This window comes from Rhamphochromis sp. 'chilingali' (genome assembly GCF_963969265.1).
Source record: "Rhamphochromis sp. 'chilingali' genome assembly, chromosome: 4".
NCBI classification, from domain to species: Eukaryota; Metazoa; Chordata; class Actinopteri; order Cichliformes; family Cichlidae; genus Rhamphochromis; species Rhamphochromis sp. 'chilingali'.
The window spans coordinates 2068141-2086929 of record NC_137948.1 but is presented as its reverse complement, the minus strand read 5'-3'; the positions used below and the strand labels follow the sequence as shown (position 1 = coordinate 2086929).

The 18789-nt window shown below is 46.7% G+C and overlaps 1 protein-coding gene across 6 annotated transcripts in view; it reads right to left on the bottom strand.

The window, feature by feature from the left end:
• Positions 1–4163: 4163 nt before the first annotated feature.
• The window catches only part of sh3pxd2aa (SH3 and PX domains 2Aa), a 101297-nt gene continuing 86671 nt past the window's right edge, over positions 4164–18789 (bottom strand). For 4 of the 6 annotated variants that reach the window (XM_080880445.1, XM_080880447.1, XM_080880450.1 and 1 more), the window contains 6 exons: positions 16909–17026; positions 14653–15050; positions 14552–14566; positions 14104–14153; positions 13560–13679; positions 4164–13129 (listed from right to left, as the gene is read on the bottom strand). In XM_080880445.1, the coding sequence (XP_080736571.1) occupies positions 10994–13129; positions 13560–13679; positions 14104–14153; positions 14552–14566; positions 14653–15050; positions 16909–17026 (2837 nt within the window). In that variant the 3' untranslated portion in view covers positions 4164–10993. The remainder of the gene's footprint in view (positions 13130–13559; positions 13680–14103; positions 14154–14551; positions 14567–14652; positions 15051–16908; positions 17027–18789) is intronic. The other 2 variants (XM_080880446.1, XM_080880448.1) reach the window with 1 other exon arrangement.

The following is an 18789-nucleotide window of genomic DNA, read 5'->3' as shown; positions in this document are numbered from 1 at the left end:
GTAGACTGGTGGGTAATAAGCGAATGAATAATACAGAAAACAGAGATTGGAGACGGGAAACTGTTCTTGAACTACAGAGAGAGAGAGAGCTAGCTGTGCATGAAGTGTGATTTTAATAGTCGTGGAAGCAAAACAGCAAAATTCATGACGACATTGATCAAATGTGAAGCGCAGTTTGCTGCTTCTTTTGCTGCTGGCTCGGTGAATTTTGGTTGGAGAGACAAAACCTGCAGCTCAGAATCAGCGCAAAAAGACGTAATCACAGCGCGGACCGGACGCATCAGGATCGCTGAGCTCCGACAGCGTGTCCGTCTGCGGGCCGGCGGGTGAGAAAGCCGAGAAAGACAAAGCTGATTCTGATGCGTCGGTCTGTGTTTACGTCTTTGTGTGGAGTCCGTGTACCTGCTCTCATCTGCTGTTTGGTTGTTGAAATGGTTTTGTGAGCTTTAATCTGAGAATCTGGCGTTTCTGGCAAAACACAGTTATGTTTAAAAGTCGATTCAGGATTTAATGAATTGATATCGCTTTATTCAAGCTACTCACCTCCCACTTCCACCTGCACTTTCAACTGGACCACGGCCAATCAGAGAGGTCCCGCCCCTGACTATCTCTGATTGGTTTAGTCCACGATAGGGGCAAAATGTGTCTGTTGTTGACCACAGGGAAGGTTGCAGATTTTTTTTTTTTTTTTTTTTTTTTTTTTGCCACCCTAACAGTTGGTCGCACAGGTGCAACCAAATATATATATATTTTTAGTCGCACCACTGAAAAATTTGGTCGCATTTGCGACCAAATTGGTGGCACTCTAGAGCCCTGTTATATATTAAAAATGTTTTGGTGTCGAAACTGAAATGGTCCTTTATGGAACTGAAAAATAAGAACATATTTTTGGAGGTAACTAATAAGTTATGTGTGCTAAAGCTAAACTGATCTTTGGCTAACGTGCTAGCAAACAGTAAAACTTGGCCAGTTAAATTTTATTTATACAGAGGAAGCATTTTGGCGACAGTGGGAAGGAAAAACTCCCTTTTAATAGGAAGAAATGTCCGGCTGAACCAGGCTCAGGGAGGGGCGGGGCCATCTGCTGCGACCAGTGCAGAGCGGTCATAGTGAGTGAAGAAGAGAGGGGCCTGAAAACTGAAGGCTCTGCCTCCCATTCTACTTTTAAATACTCTAGGAACAACAAGTAGGCCTGCAGAGCGAGAGCGAAGTGCTCTAATAGGGTGATATGGTACTACAAGGTCATTAAGATAAGATGGGGCCTGATTATTCAATACTGTGATTATTTTGCCAAATCAGGTGGATTTTGCATGCTGAGCATTAAAAGTGGCGTTGAAATGAAAAGCAATGCAACGTGGAGATGATCTGGTTTACTTTAGCCAACAGCCTCAGCAGTTTTCATTAACATCTGGGGATAAAACCTGTGTCAACATGCCGAGGCTACAGATTAAAAGCACGCTCGTGCTCCGTGAGCATTTCCCTTCTCAGATGGGAAAATAAAAGACTGATTTCCCTGCATTACTACAGCACCGATGACAACTCTGTTTGGGCCCTTTTAATCATCTTTTAGCCAGCAGTCCTTTCCTTGTAGTTCTTTTGCAGTCAAATAATAACAAGAAAGTAGGAATAAGGAAACTCAAGTATTACTACAGCTCTATATGTGCTGGAGGATGCTGTGGGATGAGGTCCAAAGCTCCAGAGAAAGTTGGAGGTAACACCGGACTTTCTAAGTGGAGTTTTAGTAGTGTTTGTGAACACTTGACCTTTGACACATCCTGCCTCATGGCTTGGCCTCGGGCACAGATGTTGGTGCCGTGTTCCCCTCGGCTCTCGGAGGGCTAAGCCGGTTACCGGCCCAGCGCTCTGTGGATTCGTGTTCCTCGGCCTCTGCCTCGGGCCCAGCTGCTGGGGAGCTTCACGGCGACAGGCTGGGGATTCAGCAGATCTACTTTAAAACTCGAGTTGTTCCACCAAAACGACTGCACTATAAATTCATGAAGCACCTCATCCAGATGTATTGCTCAGAGCTGCCAGATAGCATCTGTCTGCATCCGATTCACAGACATCTCCGCATAATAGAAGCGAGTCGGGAATATAAAGAAGATGAGTGATAATGTCATGAAAAGAATAAACCAGACGAGCACTTTTAATACTGATCATTGTTCAATGGAGCATTCATAACTCCGTCAGAGATCATCGTCTGTCGATGTTAACATCCAGCATTATTAGGTTTAATGTATAGAATAGCTAAAAAGGCCTGATCATAATAGAACTTCATTTCAGGACTCAATCTCAGCATAAATACTGAGTTTGAATCTGCAGCTTTATTCATATGAAAATGTCTGAGGCGAGGCCGGACCAACAGAGCCATCTAGTGGAGATGTTTGGGAAGTGTGTTCAGCAAACGTGGGCTATTCTAGAACAGGGGTGGGGAACTCCAGGCCTCCAGGGCCGGTGTCCTGCAGGTTTTAGAGCTCACCCTGGGTCAACACACCTGAATCACATGATTAGTTCGTTTCCAGGCCTCTGGAGAACTTTAAATCAGCTGTGTTGGATCTAAAACCTGCAGGACACCGGCCCTCGAGCTCCCCACCTCTGGACTAGAAGAATCACTTCAGGTAAAAACTGTGACAAGTTGCATCACCTTGACAAATTAGGTCAAGTGATAACATCTGCTGAAGACGACAATGGAGTCTATAAAAGGTGAGTAAATAGATCCTAACATCTAGATTTATACATTTAAATGTTTTAATGAAAGTGTCCACGAAGGATTTTAGTTTAAGCGTACAAAAGATGATTTTTACATGACTAATAAACTGAATTATCACCCGACTGCAGTACCTCTTAAATTTAAGGCCTCTAGACTTTCCAGATGTCAGCGCTGATGCGTCTCTGGGTAACTTCCTGGAGGATCTGTCGGAGCATTTTGATGTTTTTCTGGCTTTTGGCGAGTTTGTGGCCACAATCAGGCTACGCGGCTTTGTTTGGTACTGTTTGTACTTTGGTGAAACACAGTCTGTGCTGCCCAGAAATGCGATTCTTTACAGAACAATGGAAACTCCAAGTTTTTTTTTTTTTTTACCATCCAGTTTTATGAAATATGTGCACGAAGCAGTGGAAACAGGTCCAATTAAAGCATGGCGAGACATAACAGAGGAGGCTGGATCCCAGGTGTGTAATTTAAAAACCAACCAGCTGGATTATTTTTCTAAATGATACACATCTCTGCAGCACTGAGACTTTTTCCACATTAGCTTAGCTGCAAATTTACAACTGGAACAAATCAAGAGTGTGGAGGTCACGGGTTCCCAAATATGTAGCATACATGTTCATACATGCACATGTATGTATGTATGTATGTTTATGTAAATATTTGAACTCATATCTCCAGCTTGCTGCTCTGCAAAGTGTCAAAAAAAACCCCAAAATACATAAATCAGCACAGCTTTTTATGCAATTTGTCTTTTACCCAGAATGCATTGAGGGGTGGATCCGAAACCCCCCGGGGACCCTGCTAAGACGCTACTATATGTGAGTAACACGAGCCTGGTGGGCATGAGAAAGACCGCAGGGTTAAGGCTTCACTTGTCAGGAGGAAGGTTCCCCTATTAAAAACGGCGCGTGGTGTAGCCAGCGTGAGGAAGCTCGCTTATTACAATGTAACAGCTGACAGTGAGCAGTAACGTATGAGGGGAGAGATCTGAACTTTCTATTTCATGTTCCTGAGTGACGGCCTGACCTGCACTTCCTGCTGAACACCTGTGTTCTCCTATAAGAGGTGCAGATTTGCGACACAGAGGTGTGAGCATATATTTCACATTCCCTTGGACAGAAGTGATAAATCTCTCCGAGCACACGTTTGGATGCAGGAGAACAAAAATTTGTGTCTCCGCTCTTTAGCGAGGAACTGAGGCTGCGAGCGCTCGTTCGTCTTCATTCGCCGCTCTCAGCCTCCTCACAACTCTCGCTATATATAACCAGCTGCATCGTTCTGCTCCTGCACATCTAAACTCACTTAATCTGGCCTGCACAATAAGGCGAATGGAGATAAATGTCTAATCAGTAATATTGCTGTCACAAACTCTGTAGAGGGGAGGGGTCTGCTGCTGCTTATCTGTGGAAACACGTGAGACAAATGAACAGGAGGCGGTTTAAAACAACAAAGATTATACATTTAATATTGTTTCTCTTTTGGGCAATGCGAGATACAATGTAAACATGTACAAGATACAAAAAAAGGAACAAGACTCGTCAAAATGAGACCGTAGATAAGAAAATGTCCTGTTTTCACAAGTAATGCACATGTGCAGAAGGTCTCCAATCAGGAAGGGATCTGGACTGTGTTTGCTCTCATTAGTGTGTGTGTGTGTGTGTGTGTGTGTGTGTGTGTGTGTGTGTGTGGGGGGGGGGGTCTTGAATAAAGCTGCATTTGGCTCTTCATGGCATATCTTTTGAAAACAAGGACTCTGCAGGGCTTAAAGCTGCAGTGCACGACTTTGTTATAAATCCAAGACGTCACAGCGCACTCATTAAAGGTACTTGTTGTAAATTCCTGCGAGTAAATACAATTTAAAACCTTCCAAAATTAACCACAATGAAATGTGGGGAAAACGAGGGCGGCGTGTCCCTCCACGGGGTGGTGCAGCGTATGGAACACAATGGTGGTCTAGTGGGAGGCCAACAGCAGCAATGAAACAGCAGCAAACATCTGGAAACATCTCAACTCGCGCGCTGTTAAATGCTGCCCCCTGGTGGTGACACATTTAGTTACAGTTGAAGAGAGCAGTTACAAAAAGGACCTTTAAGCCTTTACGCACAAAGTAAAATCTTTGTCGTTTGCAACTTTTCCTTCTGTCAGTGTGCAGTTACTCTCACTGCCAGAAGGGGGCGACTAAAGTCATGCGCTACAGTTTGAACCTGCTTAAAAACATGGCAATAAAAGCAGAAAGAAAAGAGAGAGTGAAAGAGTAGCACCTCCTTTGGTCCAACTCGAGGCCTGTAGTTGTTACTGACGTGCTGGTAACGAACTGTTTTTGTCAGAATCAAGAGATCGCGAGATCGCGAGCTCCACGGGCGCTTTGTTTTGGCACACTGCTTTCCACAGCAGGGTGGGGACAGATTCTACTCTACAAATGCACCGGTGAGTTAAAGAAAAACAGGCACCGCCTTTGCCATTAAAATACTACTTCAGCTGTCACTCAGCATCAGTCACTTGTGACAGCTCGCCTCGGCCACAGCGCTGGGCGCCGTCTCCCACGCAGGAAGCCACGGCGTTCTTTATTGGGAAGCCATTAGTGCTGAAATACTATCAGACTGGCTGAGGTTAATTAAGACACACTGTTGTGCTAACTGGAAACGGGGATTCAAACGGAGACAAAGAAAGCGCCGCCGAGGCACAGCGGCGCGCCTCCTTCCTCGACACAGCCTCCTCCTCTGGAGCTCCTGCTGATGCCTGCTGGCATCTCAAACGGCTGCGACTGCATGAGGAAGTTTTCAGAGTGACATAAATAATCTGCATCGCCTGATTTTCTGCACTTCTGTTTTACCTGCTTGAGAATGAGCCCTCAGCATCCGCGGCTCATCTCTGCTCTCACGCTCTAACAAGCAACCAGACGTTAATTAAAAACCTACAAAGCCCCCCTTACATGCACCTCACCTGCTCCCACACACTTACTGAAACTTTCCTATCCAACCTGCCTTCATCTCCTCCACCATCGCTCTGCCTGCCGCCGACTTCTGAAACTTTTTTATGTCTTTCGTTTACAGCTTGAAGGCGTTTCATTAGAAGCCAGCGAGCCCTTCAAATCCCGCCTCACCCTTTTTACAACATTCAATTATTTTCTCAACAAAAACACGAGAGAATAAAGCAAAACATGAAGCCTTTGTCTTATTCTGAAAACTGTTTTCCACCAGCCGGCTCAGCTCTCACCCTCGGGGCTGCGTGAGATGTGAGCAGCAGGAGCTCATATCAGAGGTGGGACCAGTTCTGAAGTTCACCTGGAGACGGGCGGGGAGGCCGAGAGAAGCTGCTGCACCATCAAGTCGTTTCTCACAGACTTTGGAAACTTCAAGCGGCTCAATTAAAACTGTGTTTGACGTAATGAGACTTCACAGCTCGGCTCAGGAGAGGAGCTCATTAGGTGTGAGGTTTCTAGAAAGGTTAGAAGGAGTTTGATAAAACGGGCTTCCTGTTGAAGACATCATTGTTCATCTCCCTCCAATCAAAGCAGAGCTCCTCTCACCTCCCAGCCGCCTCGTCTCCTCGGATCCGCTATCTGATCCGTCGTCTGTCTGCCTGCATCCTACAAACCCCTCCTTGACCTCCGACTTCTCTTTTCTCCAACACACCTGCAAACGATCCATCTCATCACGCACATACACACACTCCACCCTGTCGGGCATCTTTGTGATCTCAGCGGCTCGGCTGTGTCGAGGAAGGAGACGGAGGTGAATCAAAAACACAAAACTGGAAAGGCGCCCGGGAGGCGCTGTCCGTTTGTTAGAATAAAAAGAGAGAGCGAGGAATCAGACGGCCAAGCGGAGCCGTCTCGCTCCGCTGACCTCCGGGAAGATGATGGAAAACTCGAGCTTTTCCTGTAAGACTCGCGGAAACCGTGTTGGCGTGGACACGCCTGCTGAGCTCTGCAGGTGAAAGGCATAAAGTAGCGGACGGTAACAGAGCTGTTATTAAAGAGCGAAACTCCAACGTATTATACTCTGACTATTTTCACTTTGCTGCTGAGAGTGAAAGCAGACTGACAGCACTGATGAAACGCTGGAAAAGCAGGAAGTGAGGGACAGGGCTGGGCCACATCATCCCGTTCACGGTAATACCGGTATAACGTTGGGCAACGATAAGAAAATATGGCGATAGAACGTGGGTAACACGCGCATGCGCAGTGCCTGTTTTCATACGCACATGGCGGAAAAAGCACGGCGGCGACGGAGAGAGGAGGGCGAAAGCGGATCGTTGAATGAAACAGTTGAACCAGAACTGGTTTATAAAAATGCTGCAACTCCAGTGGTGGAACTGGTTTAGCACAGTACTGCGCTTCAACATAATGTTACCGTATCGTGTGTATAACCTCTTTTTAAGTTCTGTGGATGTTATACATGGTTGTGCTGAGGATCTGTCGGCCAGTTTCCACTGGAAACGCCTTTTGGTTAAACTGTCAGCGAGGAGTTTGCACTGTGACATGTTTATGTAGCTTTAATGCAGATGAAAAACAGCTGCTTGTTTAAGTGAAAACACATTATTAGTGCAAAAAACCATCAAAGTTGTGGAGTTGTGAAGTATTTTGTCTCGCGTCAATTATATCGCCAGTTATCGTTATTGCAAATTTTCAAATGTATATCGTGATAAACATTTTTGGCGATTTAGCCCTGATGAGGGATTTAAAGGGACTATTTCTTGTCCAGTGACCTGCTGAGAAATTTCATCTTCAGCAAACAAATGCTGATCTGGGAGTTTCGGAGCTGTCAGCTTTGAGCTCTTTCAGTTTTTGTGTTTCTTCGTCTAAAAGTCAGAAACCCAACGTGAGCGGAGGCAACGGGCTGAAAACAGACGGCTCACAGACGGGCGTGTCTGTTCGGCGGTCAGCAGTGACAGTAAGAAGGTTTCAGAACTGGGTTCCAGCTTTGACTGAAAACGAGTTTCAGAAATCTGCGAATTTAAACGTGGAGTTAAACACAAAGTCAGCCGACCCCCAAAAAGGACCGGGCTCTGCGCGTCGGCCTCTGCGAACAGCACGATCTCTCTGCAAAGACAGCGTGGGGGGAAAAACAGGATTTTCTCTTTTTGGTGTTTATCCTGGAAGTTGATGGATTGAACTGAAACGGCCTGAAGGAGCGTTCGTCTCCCCGGTGTTTTGTTTACCGCCGAGACGCTGGCGTCGACGTCACTTTGCCAGCCAGTGGTCCCAAAGGTCAACATCGCCGCGGTGATCGCTGACGAAAAGGCCCGACTTGGTCTGACAGCCGTGGGGGTAAATGTCAAAAGAGGCATCCAAGCAGGTGGGCAGAGGACACAGTCCAGAGGGAGAGGAGGAAGAAAACAACAACACAGAAACAATCAAAGAATTCCATTCAGGCACAAACGTGACAGCTGAGAGCCCCCGACGATGACGATGATGATGGTGGGCCAGCGACTCTACGTCTGTGACGAAGATCCCAGATGGCTGTAATGTCACTACAGAATGGGTCAGCTGACGGAGGTCGCGGGAGCAGACATCCTCGTGTTAGTTCATCACGTCGCTGCTTTGGTCCGACGAGTGCTCTGACGTCAGGACCTCGCACACCTGCTCTCTGAAAACAGACTTAAACATGACACACTGGAAAAGACGGCAAAAGCCTCGTGACCGGCAGCCTGACCGGGAACATCTACTCCCGGCCCACTATGACCTTCCTCCTTTCGCTGAAGCGTTTTTGTCTTTTTTCTTCTTCTTTTTTTTAATCTATTGCACATTTCCTCGTGGGTTCAGAACGAAAGAAAAAAAGAGGAAATAAGAAAAACGAAGTAAAAGCATGAATAAAGATGCTACACAGCTAAACGCAGGCTCGACACAGAACGATTCCCTTACAAGTAAGTTCAATCAAACAAAGCGATATGCAATAATAATAATAATAATAATAATGAATGTGCTGGAGCGAAATGTTCAGAGTGATTCGACACATTTACATAATGCCTTCGTCTCAAAGGATGGGGCCTGTCAGCACCCAGACGGTTACTGGTTTTATTTATAGGTCCATACATCAGTGATTTTATTACCATCACAGGACACGCTGATGGTTTCTGTTTGAATGAGGGGAACTGTGGAAATAATAATACTATTCATTATAAATATGCTTTTATCAGGCATTATGTAAAGCACAATAAAGATGAAGGAAGTGCCCATGATTTGCTAAAGCTGCAGCAAACAGCATCGAGAAAAAAAAAAAATCACTTTTCAGAAACTAAATTCTTGCCCAATGCGAAACAAAATGTGCAATAAAACAGTTTTAGCTGCACTAAGATTAAAAACAAAACAGTTTTTGTGGAGACTCACTGACCAGCAGCGCATTTCTTATTGCACTGAGGTAGGACTGCAGGAAAGCCTCAAAGTCACGTTGTAGTACCTTTCAATTACCACAAGAGGTCTCCAATTTGACCAAATCTCCTGCCACTGAGAGCAGAACTCATCCTCCTGTTTGGAAAATATGAAATAATTACAAAAAAACATTCAATAAATAACATGCTGAGTTTTTACTGCATCTTTACATTAATGCACCATAAAAGCAGTTTTTAAAGTGCACTAACTCACAAAACAGAACCACTTCGTTCCTCGTTATTGTCGGTGTGCGATCACAGAGAGACCACAAAAACACAAATATGGTTTTGTTAAAATAGATAACTGCGATCTAGCAGGTACTGCACTTTGTTTAGTACTATGATACTGTCCAGCAGGAACATAATGAGAAGTTTGTGTTCGTTAGAAAATGTATTTCAGCAGTCTTGAACATCAGCCATCAGAATTTTGAACTTTGACTCCTTTTGGAAGAATTATTTCTACCGTCACATTTCAAACAGTCGCTAATAACAATAAAATAGCTACTCTAGTCTCTGTTTAAATCCCAATACTGCACAGCAATATCTGATATTACAATTAACTGTTCACTTCCTTCAAGTGCTTCCAGATACTGATAGAAACCTCGTTTTAGGCAGTTTGGTGAAAGTGTGTTACCATTTGTACCGTAAGTAAACGGTAAAATCCCCAAAACTGCCAATGAGGTGATATCTCTCTTTGGTTCGATCACATTTTGGCCTCTAATCTATTCAAATAAATCCCTGGATTAAAGTTATTTCACTACGTTTCCAGTATGCTTGCAATTCATCACCTCGATAGCTGCATTATGACAACACAATATACACAAAATCATTAGTTCCTGGAGCTAAAAGCTGTGCAATGAGGTTATCCTTACGCTTGTATGAGGTCTCATTGTTCCGTTGCTTGTTCTGTATTTTTCAAGTTTCACAGGTTTGTTGGTTTTTTTAAATAAATTTGTTCTCCCAGATGACTACATCCAGGAAAAATGACACTAAGATATTTCTGTGGTATCTTTGATAGAAACAGTTTACAGAAACCGAGCGTCAGCCGTCTATTCTGCCAGAGTCGAGCTTTGGCTCGTCCAATTCAAGGCTGTCGGTGGAAAACAGATGTCACAAGAAAGCAGAAATAATTCTCTAAGGAAGACTTGCATCAGCACGAGACACGTTAACAGAAACAAACTAAAGAGAAGTTGTGATGATGAGATTCAACTATCGTCTTTGTTTGATGACTTTGTGGCTTAAAACAAATAAATCTTCTGGGAACTTGAGTCCCTTCACTCGTGCTTTTCTTTCTTTATCGAACTGAAGACGTCTAAATCCAAACTTTGCGCTTCGAACTCGTAACTTTGTATAGAAACGCTCTCGGTGGTGTTCATAGGACTATGGCACTCTGTAAAGATTTGGTTGATTTACTGGTTTGCCATCCACCATTTAGAACCTTCGTTCAGGTGACCAAATACAAAAGGCACTTATTGGCCATCGTAGTCAGTGATGGGCAGGATGAGCGTAGCCACTACTCTTCTCCGCTTCTGTGTTACATGACACAAACCTCTTTAAGAGGTCATCGCTCCCAGTTAGACCAGTTTACGTGTCAGACACAGCATCCACCTTGAACTTCCTCAACCAGTGTGGCCAATTCCATGTTTCTGTCTCTGCTTCCAGGTAAAATATTGAAAATCTTCCCACTCCTTTCGTATAAATTTTAGTAAACCAGCACTAAAAGTGTCCTTTTTTTATCAGATTAAAACATCTTTCTCCTTACACAGTCTGACCGTATGTCAATTTTCAACGACATATTGCTTAAGGGAGATTGCGGGTAACATTCTCAAGGAGTGATGCCGCCGCCCATGGGCCTAGAGCGGGGAATGGGGGCTGGGGGTGGGCGTGGCTACGGATGTAGGCTTGCCTTTATTTTTTCCGCTCAAGGTAGTTAGAGGGGACCCAGCCTTTGCGGGGAACCAGGCTGTCCTGCACCTGGCAGTACCACCACCCATTGGGGTTTCTCTCCAACACCTCCAGACAGGTTCCCTCTGTGAACCCCATGGTCTCCTCGTCGCCACGGTAATCGGCAATGGACACATACACATCCCTGCCAAGGTTGTTGTGGATCAGCTGGCTCTTCTCCAAGGGCTTGGGTCTGACCGTGGACACGGGGATACCGTTGCGTTGGTTAACTCTGCTCAGGGCGTCTTGGACATTGCTTGTGCTGAACGCGCTCCCCGAAGACAGACTGGAGCGTTCGGCAGGCCTCGTTTGGCTTTCAACAACTACATGTGGCCGCACGGTGCTGAATGAGGCATTTCGGCGAACTCCAAGAGTGGCAGAACCAGAACCATAGTGATCGCTCCTGCCCAGCGACTCGTTCCTTCTCAAGGACCCTGTTGTGTAGTGCGTGTCCTTGGCTGGCTGCGTAGTGGTGACAAATACAGACTGAGGCCTCACCGCCACCTGGCGTACCCCGTTCCTCATCCTCACCCCTCCATTAACCATCCCAGATGGCTTCGAGAAGCCGCCGGGAGGCTTGGAAGGAATCGGTGGGGAGTTCCTCCTCAAGCCTTGATGCTGCTGCGTCAGGCCCTGAATATTAATGTTATTGAGGGCCAAAACATGCTGCTCATTCTTCTCCAGGCTGTTGGACTTACTCCCACCACTCCCGTGTCCGTCTAAGCCACCACCGTCGCCCATTTGTCTGACAGGTTCCAGGTAGTATGAGGGAGCCCAGCCTTCTTCGGAGCTCCAACGGATGTACCACCAACCACTCTCCTGTTTCTCCAAAACCTCGACCTCAGCCCCAGCTGGAAAACTGATCTCAGAGTCCTGGACTTTCTTATAGGCGTCCACGGAGCGGTAGAGATTGGGGCCCTCCACATCGGAGTCACCACGGCTTCCTTTGGAGTAAACAGAGGAGAGATCTGAGGTACTGCGTGAACACACCGAGTCCTCTGATGATATAACAGAAGCTGTTTCAGAGTCCTCCCCGCGAGAAGGTTTGAGGCTATGTCTAAACTGACTCGTAGGCCTCAGCTGTCGTCTCAGAGAGGTGATGTCCATCCTCTCTGGACTCTGGGGCTCTGATTTGGTCAAAAGGGGCTTAGGTCTGACGGAAGGCTTGGGCCTGGTGGAGGGGCTCTGGCCTATTCTCTGCTCCACCTCCCGGTTGAAGACAGGGCCTTTCTTGGAGCCTCTGCTCAATTCATCTGATGACGAGTGAGGGCTGTTATCCTGGGATCTGAAGCTGATATCTATGTGTCTGCCCAGGGTCTGGCTTCTCCGACTCATCTCTGGTGTCATGGTTTTCATGGGCCTGCCAGGTAGAGGCGAAGATCCGGAGGGTTTTCTTGGGACTGTGGAGGAATGGTAGCTCCGTGGGGAGTTAGGCTCACTGGAACCTTTAGTCAGGGTTCTTTCAACACCGCCGCTCGGCCTGAAGCCATCATTCTCATAGATACACTCCTCCTTAGCAACCTCCTCTACAGACCTGAAGGAGGTTCTTCGATGGGCGAAAACTGGAGACGCCTTGCAGACAGGAGGGGACGCCTTGCAGGAAGGAGGGGAGGCCTTGCAAACGGGAGGGGAGGCTTTGCAGGAAGGAGGGGAGGCTTTGCAGGAAGGAGGGGAGGCCTTGCAGGAAGGAGGGGAGGCCTTGCAAACGGGAGGGGAGGCCTTGCAGGATGGAGGGGAGCTGCTGTACTTGTCGCTGACCACACTGTTGATCTTCACATCGCGGGAACGCTCGTCCTTCAGGGGATCCGGTTCAGGCTCACCTTCGCATCCGACTGCAGGAATATCATATTCAGGTTCTTCGTACACAGCCCTGCTAGGCACCTCTGTGGTTTTGGAGGAAGAGTTAGCAGAAGGCGGAGCCTCCTCAGATTCTTGTTTTTTGACAGGTGGCGCTGGAGGAGGGACTTTGGGGCGGGTCAGTGTGCTGGACCTACGACTGAGGTTGGGCTTTTTGCGCTTGTCGATGTAGGAGCAGGGGGCCCAGCCCTCCATCTCCCCAATCTGCACGTACCACCAGCCTCCAGGATTCTTCTCTATTACCTGCACAACAAGGAGTAAAGAGTTACTGGAACAAATACTCACTTATATATATATATATATATATATATATATATATATATATATATATATATATATATATATATATATATGTGTTTGCTACATACTAGTGATTAAAGACTGAGTAATACTGTAATAAGATCAATGATGCATCTGTTACTGCAGTCGTTAAAAGAATCACCTCAGTATAACTTAATAAAAAAACCCTGAAGGAATCTCTGTCATTATCTCCACCCTCATCCTGAATCCTGCACAGTGAATTCTGTCTACGTCATCACTTTCACACACAGTATCCAAGGTCGTCTCCTTTGTGCCTCAGCTTTCCTGCCTATCGGGGGAGCACTCAGTATGCATACGTATTCAACAGGCCCCGTCTCATCTGAGCGACAGCACTGTAGATCTGGCCTCTTACATCAGCCTTTTGTCCTCCACGGAAACTGATGCCATCAGAGATCGAGGACTGGAAATCTGCTATAGTGTAATACTCTGCTTCCACAGCAGGGGGCTCTGGTGGCTTGGGTAACTGGAAGCCCTGTACAGCAAAGAGAGAGAGAAGTGAGCCGCTCACGTTGAGCCATCCTGTATCTGACACACATAAAACATAAGATGTGATTTATGACTGCATGCAATCATGATATATAAATATGAGGGTAAATGTAAGGTGTGCACGTGCGATACCGGGACAATCGCAGACATGCTGAAAATGTGTAAATGTGCCTCAATGGTTGCTATGCAACTCCTGCAGTAGTCTGAGAGCCAATTAGATTTTTTTCTCTTTTTATATTATTTATTGGTATTTATCCTTGCACTGAAAGATTTTGCAGCTGTCTTCTTAAACACAAGAAGAGTCTCGACTGTGATCACGTGTACTTCAGCAGAAGCATGGCAACATCAGTGAGCACGCAGGAAAGGCGCTCTGGGTTTGTCAGTAAGCAGAAGCCAAACTGGAGTCTTACCAAGTTGGCGTCTCTTCTGGGGGGAGGTTTTTGCCGCAGATTAGGAGACCCTGATTAAAAATAATAAGATTTTATTAAGAATAATTCAGAAAAACGACCAAAGTAAAAGGTTGACACTCGCTGTAACAAACAAACACCAAACATTTAGTTCTAAGATGAATTATGTCACACTGGAAAGGACAACATATTTAAAGACAAGCAAAAGTAAGATTTGAAAGACTAATTTTGTCCTGGCTTTGGACGCCATGTGTGGAGCATCGGCTTGTTAAAAAATGGGCTCGTCCCAAAGGATGGATGGGTGGAGCCGAGCGATGTCTTAGTAACCACAAACTGACCACAGGTTCTTAGTTTGTGAGTGAAACCGAGGCCGAAACACACACCGAGCATGTTATCACATCAAAGGTTAGTGTGACAGAGCGCGGTTAGATGCAGCAGCCGTGTAGCTTACCTACGGCGCCGAATCCTGCACAAATGGAAAGGGGCACGTCTTAATGTTGCATTCAAGCTTTAGGCTGAACTTTAACCTTTACACACAACACGTTCTCTCACCGATTTCCACTCTGTGCGGTGCCACTCTTGCAACAGCCGGGGAGCCCGGCTCGCCTCTCGCTTTATTCTCATTCAGGGCGGCGCTCGCCGCTATTCCGAGACACGGGCTGTTGGTGTCCCGGCCCGCGCTCAGCCTGCGGCCTGTCGCGGCGTTGATTTCGGAGGGCATCGGCAGGCTGATCTCGCTCTTGGAGAAGTGGCGTTCCGGCGTGGTTCCGCCCTCTCCGTCTGTCTGGATGTCCTTCTCGCTAACAGACTTCTTTTGCAGCAGGTTGCTGATCTCCATGATGTTTCCGATGATCTCCACGGGGCCCGTCAGCGTCTTCTTCCGTGGGGAGAAATCCTCTTTAATCTTCTTCAAGTAGGAGGCCGGGGCCCAGCCCTCTTTCCCTAAATACCTGCAGCCCAAACACACAAAGACAGAACGTTTAATATGACATCGAGTTTATGTTCCCTTCATTATTATGATTGAACTCAGGATCAGGTAAAGCTGCCCTTTCCATACAGCACAGAGCAGGAAGTAGACTGTGCCAGGAGTGACCTGCTGTCCCACTGCAAAATCTCAGGTTTCACTCTTATTAGTTTCCCCTGACCCTCCCTGATCCTGGTTCTCTTCCTGCTAAAAGGGAGTTCTTTCTTCCTGCTATTGCCAGGTTCTTGCTCACAGGTGGAGGGAGCGCTCTCTTTATTTAATATTGCAATTTTCCAACATAAAGCACTTTGAGCCTGCATTCGGGAGTGAATTCCACAGCATGTCTTTATCCTGTCTTCCTTCTCTCACCCCAACCAATCACAGCAGATGGCCCCGCCCCTCCCTGAGCCTGGTTCTGCCAGAGGTTTCTTCCTGTTAAAAGGGAGTTCTTCCTTCCCACTGTCGCCAAAGTGCTGCTCATATGATTGTTGGGTTCTTCTCTGTATGTATTATTGTAGGGTCTACCTTACAATATAAAGCAGCTTGAGGTGACTGCTGTTGTGATTTGGCGCTGTGTAAATAAAACTGAAATTAATTGAATTCATTTAGACTTTAGATCATGATGTTATTTTTTAACACTGATTGAATCTCTCGCTGAAGCCATTTTTTAAAACTCCAGCTGACATCCAGGTCTTCCCTCTCCATCACTGCTCTGCTCCCAACAATGAGCCAGCATTCAGTACACCTTGGTACATACATGTGTGTGTGTGTGCTACTGTTTCCTACTGCAGCTGTGTAGTAACAGTAGTGTAATGAGCTCAGCATGGGAGCTTCATTTAGCGCATTTTAATACACTCAGAAAAAAACGTGTGATTTGAGTAATGACTGAATCGCAGCAGAGCTTTAATGCACTCGAGTACCATCCTAACTTAGTGCATGATGCCACTATGAGCTATACGTACAGTTAATAAATAACTGAAAAATTCCACAATTTCGAGTGTTTAAAAATGCACGAAATCACACCGAGTCAGATCCTGTGTGTTGCAATAAAGGCACAATTTTAATTCTGGTGATGTGAGTAGCCAAAGGCAAGTAAACAGAATGCATAATAGATGCAAAGAGATGCTGCTTCCCCACATTTAAGCAGACATTGTTATGCTAAACGAGTAATTTCAGAGTGCTTAGTGAAACAATAAGTAATGCTCCAAATGAAACTCCGAGTCATTTCCCCGGCACAGAAGAGACGCGACTGTTCCCTGTTTTCCGTTTCACGACTCCCAACTGCGACCACAAGGAGTCCCCGTAACTAAAAAAGCTTCATGCATGGACTTTGCTGTTTAAAGAAGGGCCCACTGAGAGCAGCGTGACTCAGACATGCATCTGCAGGATTATTTTCTGTTGGACACGGTGCTCAGAAATGACTCTGTGTGCACTGCAGGGAGTGCCAAAGAGCGAACAAGCTGTTAGGAAAGCAGTCAGTGTACATGACAAGTGCACACACGGCAGCTCGCGTACGCGCCTCAAACAGGAGCTCTGGATCCATGTTTGTGTACGCGTTGGTATGTGAGGCTCCACAAGGCGTCATGTGATAGTAATCAGCTGTGCAGCGGAGCGCCCGGGGACTCGAGGAACTGAACAACTGTGAGGAAATACACACCGGCTGAGTAAACGACACACACGTGCAAACACGCAGGCGGCCCTGACGCCACCATATGTTAACGCTTTCTTCTCGGCGCCGTTATGCAAATGAGAGCTCCAGGAAATTGCTGCTCTGATCGCCGAGACAACGACGAGCAACAGCCTCGCGGTGAAATGTGCGGGTTCGGCGTGCACCGTTTACCCACCTGATGTACCACCAGCCCTCCAGGTTCTTTTGGATGACCTCCACGGTGACCCCTTTCTCAAAGCTCACCTCGTCTTTTCCTTGGCTGGTGTACGGCTGGATCGTCACATATTTCTCCTCTGCGGGGGTAAAGGAGAGAGGAAACAAGATCATTGAAAAGTCTCACACTGCTGTAGATTACACCATCTCAGAGGGAGAAAACGGTCAGTGTGACCCACTTTAGACGCCATTTGCACACCAACAGAAACACGAACCTCTCGTCTTTGACCTGCACATAAATAGCAAACGGCGCCCTCTACAGGCGGAACCTTTAGGCCTCGCTCAGGCTACATGAACCCAGATTCAGAATCATTACCACGCAGCTCTCAAAGAGAGAAGATCCAGAAGCAGCAGCTGGTGCTGATGGTGGTCACGAGGCTGCTGCACGTCTGATGCATGAATACAAATGGCAGCTGTTGTAACGCAGATCACGGTTTCCTAATAATTACAGAATTACAGTATTTTACTACAATTAAAACCCTGTTAGGATAAACCTAAGTAAACCTACGTCACAGCCTTTCCTGTTTCACCCAGCACGAGCGCTCCCTTTAAAGCTCACGTCTTTGGTCCACTAATGTGCAGCAGAGTGGAATTACTGACCCAGAACCTGCACTCAAAAACACACTGGGTGTGGAGGTGAGCACTTGTTATTCTCTGTCCATCTACAAGAGTCAGATCTGAGGCATCTGATAAATGTTGTTATGGTCGTCTCGAGCCGAGCGTGTGCATCAGTTTGTTGTCTCTAATTCTTTCATCTGGAAGAAAAGATGAAAGATTCAATTAATCTCATCTGTGTTTGTTTTTTCGTGAGCTGTACACGTGCGTCCGTCTCCGAATTCACGCATTGCTGGCGTCACAGAGCCGCGAGCCGAGTGGGCGGGACTGTAAATCAGTGCTGCAAACAACAGCGCGGTGATAAACCTCAGGGACGCCCCACCCCTGCCGTCAGCAGCTGATCCACCACCACCGACAGGTCGAGACACCCTGACCTGGCTTTGTGTCAGGATGAATCAACGTGAGGAGATGTGCTGTAATTGAATTTGAGTCAAGGTCTCCAGTGAAGCTGTGTCAGCAGGGTGTGAGAGCGACTGTTCTCCCATTAGCAAATTGTATCCTGAGAGAACATAAATCTCCTGTGATCAGTCTTTGTTTTTGTCCTTTGCTAAATCAAACTACATCTGAAGCGTCTGCATGGAGCTCTAGCTCAGGAACGCATTAGCAGCCGGGGACGGGGGGGTGGGGGCTCCATTCGGTGGAATAACCCAAGTTTTCCACACTTTTCTCTGCTTCACTCAGCTTTCTGCAGCTCCTGGTAGCAGACCCAAACCATCTGGTTGCCAGGCAGCATAAAGCGCCTAGGACGTTGGGCCGCAGTCGAGAGCGGCGGTGGACGAAAAAGCCACGAGAGCTGAAGTCTGACATGACTACAGTGAGCACTGCTCCAGCTTTAATGCTGAGACTGTTTCTGATGGTGGAAAAAAGGCGACCGGTCCAGGAGTCTTTAGCCTGTTTGCAGCCAGGAGCACTCGCTGCCGTGAAACTCGTCTGTGACCTCACGTCATCGGGACGACTTTTTCAGCCAGTAAACCTCAGCAGGCTCGTTCTCTGCCTCCGTTACTAAATATGTTGCAGGACAGATCAAAAACATCTTTGTAGCAGATCAATGTTGATTCAATTCTCATATTTTTGGGCCGTATGCTGGGAACAGGTCGTGTGCCTCTCATATAAAACCTGCTGTTCCCATCGCTCTGATGTTTTTGTGGTTACTCCAGTTCATGTAGGGTGACAGACGGGGTTTACGGGGTCAACTGTGTTGACCACAGGTCGCCCCGTCATGTCAAAT